At 30.3% G+C, this 7,160-nt stretch overlaps 2 protein-coding genes across 2 annotated transcripts; both read left to right on the top strand.

Moving 5' to 3' along the window:
* Window positions 1-1,004: 1,004 nt before the first annotated feature.
* Window positions 1,005-2,433, top strand: LOC108689891. The gene is made up of 3 exons (XM_018196846.1): window positions 1,005-1,804; window positions 2,005-2,104; window positions 2,241-2,433. Exons 1-3 carry the CDS (start codon window positions 1,005-1,007, stop codon window positions 2,385-2,387), a joined length of 1,047 nt encoding a protein of 348 aa, XP_018052335.1. The 3' UTR covers window positions 2,388-2,433.
* Window positions 2,434-3,369: 936 nt separating this feature from the next.
* LOC108689890 lies at window positions 3,370-4,595 on the top strand. The gene is made up of 2 exons (XM_018196845.1): window positions 3,370-4,157; window positions 4,460-4,595. Exons 1-2 carry the CDS (start codon window positions 3,370-3,372, stop codon window positions 4,593-4,595), a joined length of 924 nt encoding a protein of 307 aa, XP_018052334.1.
* The last annotated feature ends 2,565 nt before the right edge of the window (window positions 4,596-7,160 follow it).

Raw genomic sequence — 7,160 nt, 5'->3', positions numbered from 1 at the left:
AGTTATTTATTTCGTTTGATTTCATTATATCAAGTATTATATCAAGTTTGATATTATATTTTAAGCAAAAGTATACTGACAAAGGAACCTCGCAAAATGCCAAATTCTTTGAATCTGGTATAATTTTAATGATATAAGTTAGATTAATCTATAAATGAAATTAAAAAATATTCTTGAGACTTTCACGACGGGTTCTTTCTATATAAAGATTATGCGTTTCGCGGATTTCTTCCGTCCAGATACAACCTGATACAATATCAGACTGTTCCTCGCCTTGATGAAGTGAACTGCAAGGTTCACGAAACGTTGGCATTCCAAGAATGGATCTGGACACGGAAGAAACTCGCGAAAAACACAATCTTTATATAGAAATTAGAAAATATTATTTGTGAAAGGACAATTTTAAGGGATGAAATCTTTACAAGTAAAGCCTTTTTCTGCTCTCCTCCCCTCCCTGTCACATTCAAGATATCAAAAAATATATTGTACAATAAATAATTTTTATAATAAGTTTTGTAATAAATTACCTGTATTTATCCACGTCAATTTAATATATTTATTTTTAAAAATAATTATTTTTAAATACAATTTTTGAATCCCCTTTATTCGATTATTAATGCGTTCATGATGATACTTCTAAACTGGCTTCTATAATCAAATAAAATAGACAGATCTCAAATACGCGACCATAATAAAAAAAAAACGATCATCGAAACAAAAGAGGAAAAACATAACGATTTACATTCAACACAATCTCAATGATAACCCTGTAATCCTCGTACGTAGTTATCTTTGCAGATGACAACGTACAACTGAAGCTATACATCTCTACTACAAAATCGATTTTTCAAGCCCGTGCTGGCTTCTCCCTTTCTACCTTTCTCTTTCTTTTGTTCTCCCTAATATGTCGCTGAAAGTACTTATTATGGTCATGCGCAAATTTTCTACCATTCTACAATCGATATGGTACCAGCCAGTCGCTCGCGCACCTTCGACACAGCAATATGGGCAAAATCCCGACATGGCCCAATGCAAATCATGAGAAGGATGTAATCGACATTCTGATATGGAACCGATGGTTATTGCGGGTTCTTGGGATCTGGCCACTGATATACCCGGACACCACAATGATCGAAAAGATTCTGGCAACGTTCTCGTTTGCATCATGTTGGATTGTACTCGGTTTATTCCTGATACTTACGAGCATGTACACCTTTACGGACCGAAGTATCATGGGTGAGAAAATGAAGATGCTGGGCCCACTGGGTTACGTGTTCTTTTCCATGCTGAAGTACCTTTTCCTAGTGATACGTCATAAGAGTATTCGACGATGCGTTCAGATTCTCAGTACAGATTGGCGTATGGTTCAAAAAAAATATCATCGAGAAATCATGATGAAGGACGCGGAGAAGGGCCACTTGCTATCCAAATTTTGTATAGTATTTATGTATTGCGGCGGCTTGTCTTACAATACAGTAATGCCATTCCTATCGCAAACATCGGACGCAAACAAACAGAATGACACCGTCCGACCGATGGCTTATCTCGGCTTCGATATTGTTTTCGATTTGCAATTAATGCCAATTTATGTGTTTGCCTTTTCTCTTCAATGTTTTATCGGTATTGTTATGTTCAACATCACTACATCAGTGTGCTGCTTAGCAGCCATGTTTGTTGCTCACGCGTGTGGCCAGATTGACATTGTGATTGCACGTGTGGAGAATCTTTTCAAGGGAGAACGCGATCATACCAAGTTTGAGAAATACATGGCGATTATCGTGCAGCATCACGTGAGAACATTAAGGTAAGTATTGCTCTACCTGTATCTTATTACCTATAAAATTATCCACACATATCTCAATAAATTTCCACGAGAATATCCTCTGAATTTTTTAAATAAAAGTTTAAGTTTGCAAAATTAACATTATTCAAAATAATATTTGATAAAAGATTATGTTTTCCATTTTGTTAAAAATATTTGACGAATGCTCGCTCGCTTTGTAGATTTTCAGCTGGTATCGAAGATACCTTGCGCGAGTTATGTCTAGTCGAAATAGTGGGAACGACATTGATAATGTGCTTGGTAGAATATTCCTTGATAACGGTAATAAAATATTTCATATATTTCAAGTAATCATAATTATATTCAAGTAATAATAATTACAGTTAATACATTTGTCTAATACATTTGTCTAATTCACAATTCCCGATAAAATATACGAAATCGATTCCATTCGCAGGAGTGGAACAATAGTGACAGTATAGCAATCTTCACGTACTTTTTTCTATTTGTTTCATTTGTCTTCAACATCTTTATATTTTGTTACATCGGCGAACTATTAACGGAACAGGTGCTTATATATAAATTTTATGTCGGACTAAATTAATTACCATGTGATTTCGCAGAATTTAATTTCGGCCAATTCTGTATTTAAATAATATACTGATATGTATATGTAATCCGCAAATATACAAAATTGGATACACAGTGCAGCAAAATCGGGAATACTACATATACAATTGAATGGTACAATTTACCGGGAAAAGTCGCTCTTGATTTAATGCTGATGATTAATATGTCTGGACATCCGGTACAAATTACTGCTGGAAGATTATTAAGTCTCTCTTTTGCAAATTTTGGAAATGTAAGTATAATTCATTTTCATGTTTAAAAGAGAAATATTAAATTTAAAAAAAAATAAAAATGATTAAATCTAAATAAATTTATAATTTTAAACAAGATTTCATTACGTAATAGCTCATGAATTACTTTTATAGGTTTTAAAAACATCGATTGCGTATTTAAACTTACTTCGAACTGCCATTCGGTAGATACATGAAATGACATGCAATCATTTTGATATTCTCTGGTTTGCAAAAAAGAAACAATATTTAATCAATATTTTTAAGATAAAGGTGCATATTAAATAAATTGTTTAATGCAAAAAAGACATTTATGAAAAATTAATGTTGATTTTAAAATTCACAAGAAGTAAGATTTATATTATGGTTATTTTACCTTCATGTTTTTAAAAGATAAGATCAGGTAATATAAATATTTATGTATATACACTTCTTACATACAACAGACAAAAATTATTTATTTTTTTTTTTATAAAATTCTGAGAATTTCTTCAGAATTTTTTCAAAATTTTTTAATACCGTATTTTCTCAAGACAGAACTCTCCATGCAGATAGAAATACAACTGTGACAAAGTAATATTCCCCTCGACAAAATTGATTATTCAAGTACATCTTCCTTTTCCTACCATGATTTATCGAAAGAACCTGTAATTGTCATGCGCAATTTTTTACCATCGCACTATCAATGAAGCACACCAGTCGCCTTTGCGCCATCGTGACGACAGTATGGCTAAGCTTAACATCTCCTGGTCGAATGTGAACAGTGAGAGGGATATAATCAAAGCGCTAATGTGGAATCGATGGATACTACGAATTCTCGGAATCTGGCCATTGGTCTATTCGAATACTACAACGATCGAAAAGATATTAGCGACGATATTATTCGCGTTATGTTGGTCCGCGCTCAGTTTTCTTCTAATTCCCTTGATCATTTTTACGCTGTCAGAACGAACAACTATATATGAAAAAATTAAATTGCTAGGTCCGCTAAGCTACGTGATAATCGCGACGCTAAAATATTTTTTCCTGGTGATTCATCGCAAGAATATACGGCAATGCATTAACATGCTAAGTACCGATTGGCGTGCAGTCCATCAGCAGAATTATCGAAAAATTATGAATAAAAACGTGACAAAAAGCCATATGTTATCCAAGTTTTGTATAATGTTCATGTATTGTGGAGGCTTAAGTTTTCATACCGTAATGCCATTTCTGACACACACTACAATCGACGAGCAGAATGTCACTGTTAAACCTATACCTTACCCCGGCTTCGATATTATTTTCGACTTGCACTTTACGCCAGCCTATGTATTTGTATTTTGCGCACAATGGTTTTCCGGTATCGTACTGTTCAATGTCACCACGGCAGTGTGTTGCTTGGCAGCTATGTTTGTAGCTCACGCTTGTGGCCAAATCGAGATAGTGATGGCTCGTGTAGAAAATCTTGTAAAAAATGTACAAAATAGTCGTATGAAGGAACATATGGCAATTATAGTGAAACACCACATGCAGTCATTGAGGTGAGTGCTTATGATGCACATCGTTGCGGAAAAAAATTTTTATGTCAATTATATCCGATTATTTAAATTGAAAATTATAGGAATTGCAGATAAAGAATATTTACAGAAATATTTACAGAAGAAGGAAAAACAAAAAAATTTTTAACTTATATAAACATAAGAAATATTTACTTTATAAATAGTATAATTAAATTTAATTAATTATTAAATTTGTTACTAACTGTACTCAAGAATTCACCGCAGAAAATTGAAATTAAATTATTAAATGAAATATATAAAGTGTACAATAAAAGATTTTGCAGATTTTCAGTCAGTATTGATAATATTTTACGCGAGATATGTCTGGTTGAAATAGTGGGAGCAACGTTAAATATATGTCTGCTGGAATATTACTGCCTCATGGTAATATGTAAAAAATTTCAACAATAATTGATATGGAAGTTGAAATAAATGATTCAATTAACACTTTGATACCAAATTTTTATCATTAAATATGTTTTACATATATTTGATGATAAAAATTTGGTATCAAAGTGTTAATTGAATCATTTATTTCAACTTTTTATAAAGTATTATTTCCTATTTCTGAAAAAAATAAAATTCAAGGTGTAAATACATGTAAATAATAAGTGTAAATATGTTTTTAATTCAATAAAAAAATAAAATTAATGATTTATTATCATCTCTCACAGGAATGGAATAACAATGACAATATAGCGATTTTAATATACTTTTTTCTATTAATATCGTTTATTTTCAACGTTTTCACATTTTGCTACATTGGTGAACAATTAACAAATCAGGTGTTTATACTTAAATTTTTTAAAAATGATTTAAATGATATTATATTTTAAAAGTTTTTAATTTTGCAATATACAGGATGTATCTAAAATACGCCCATTAATCAAACACTGCTATTTCTAATAAAAAAACTAACTGTAAGACGAAAAGTCCTCCACCATTTTGAAATTTTCGCAATTGTTAACGTGATATTTATTCTTTAAAGTTGCCGAATAAACGAATAAAATCGATGTATAAGACAATTTTAAGATATCTATTAGTGTTCTTTATAAAATATTTTGAAAATTTGTTTTGTAAAAAACTCATAAATAAATTTTAAAGTTGTCTTATACGACGATTCTAAACATTTTGTTTATTGCATAAACTAAAAAAAAATATTGCGAAAATGCAAAATTACAGAGTCTTTTATTTCAGTTTTTTTATTAAGAATAGCACTATATGATTAGTGGGCGTCATTTCAGACACACTCTGTATATTACAAAAATTTAAACATCTCTAATAATAATAAAAATTTGCGTGACAAACACACATACATACATGACATATGTATATATAAATTGTACATTTAGTGCAGCAAAATTGGATTTGCTTCATATAAAATCGAATGGTATCATTTACCAGGAAAAACTGCACTCGATCTCACGTTAATAAACAGCATATCACAGCATCCGATAAAAATTACTGCAGGAAAAATAATTAATCTTTCGTTTTCAAGTTTTTGCTCTGTAAGTACAATTCATCACTTCAAAAGTAAAAAAGCACAATAATAAAAATTTTTTTAAGCATATATAATATTGCATACATTAACAGGTACTGAAAACTTCGATTGCATATCTAAACATGCTCCGAACTTTAGTTTGATCCATGCGAAAGAATTTTTTAATCCTGCTTCATCAATGAATAAAATAATATTCAGTAATTCCTTTACTATAAAAAAATTTATTATTACATTAAATGAATATATTTCAAGATAATAATGTATACGTGTTTGATAAAACATTTAAATGCACATATCAATACATTAAATAAACAAACTTAGTCAAAATTTTATAAAAATGTTTTACGCTTATCATTTAGAGAAGCCGCATCAATTACAATGTATCATTAAAAATGCGAAATCGAAATATTTGCAATTTTTCATGAACTATGATGATGTTTGTAAATATATTCTTCAATTATCATCGTATATATTTCTAAACGCACTTCAATTTAAAACAAAATAGAAAAAAAATTAACTTTTCAGTGATGACATCTACACCTGTTCACACCTGTTTTTCCAATGTATTTTTTATTTCATACTAATAATGAATTTTTACATATCTCGTGTTTCACTTTTTATTATATTATATATTGCAATATATTTGCAATATTTGAAGAAATGAAAGTATGACAGAGAACTTATTGAAATCGCATTTCTGCAAAGAGAAACCAATATGAATCGGTGTTCAACTTTAAAAAAAAAAAAAAAAAAAAAAAAAACCTAAAATGATTAATATAGTACATTTTTACCCATTTAAACCGTTATTTCATCAAACTTCAAACTTGATAAGAAAATACCAGAGACCCTTAAAAAATGGTCTACGCCCGATCATAATATTATATTTTTAAATTTCGTTTGTGCAAGAAAATCATTTGTATCTCTGTCGATTTCATATAACTCGAAGAAGATATGCAGATACAACGTTTTCAGTTTCAATGTAATTCTTTCATGTTCACCTTTTCTCCTCGATATTTCATCAGTATTGTCAGATTCAACAACACTACGTCGGCATGCTGTTTAGCGGTCATACTCATCTTTCAAGCCTGTGGCCAGATCAACATTGTGATAGCATGTGTTTTCAAAAAAAAATACAAATCATACAAAGTTTGAGAAATGCATGGCGATTATCGTGCATCACGTGCGAACATTAGGTAAATATTTTATCTTGCTACCTGCATTTTAGTATCTGTAAAATTACGCACGTTTCAATGTAATATCTGCATGAGAAAGGCTACGAATCTCTTTAACAAAAATTTCTTAAATATAAAATATTAACATTATTCGAAATGTTATCATCTATTAAAAAATTATATTTTCGTCTATTTCGTTAAAAATATTTGACAAATGTCAGTTCATACCTGGATCTTCAGTTAGCATCTATATACTTTGCGCTATTATATACGTTTATTCAAGATAATGTGAATGATATTCGT

This window comes from Atta colombica, unplaced genomic scaffold, assembly GCF_001594045.1.
Source record: "Atta colombica isolate Treedump-2 unplaced genomic scaffold, Acol1.0 scaffold281, whole genome shotgun sequence".
NCBI lineage: Eukaryota > Metazoa > Arthropoda > Insecta > Hymenoptera > Formicidae > Atta > Atta colombica.
Note: the sequence above shows the minus strand (reverse complement) of the source record. Positions and strands in the feature narration are given on the sequence as shown.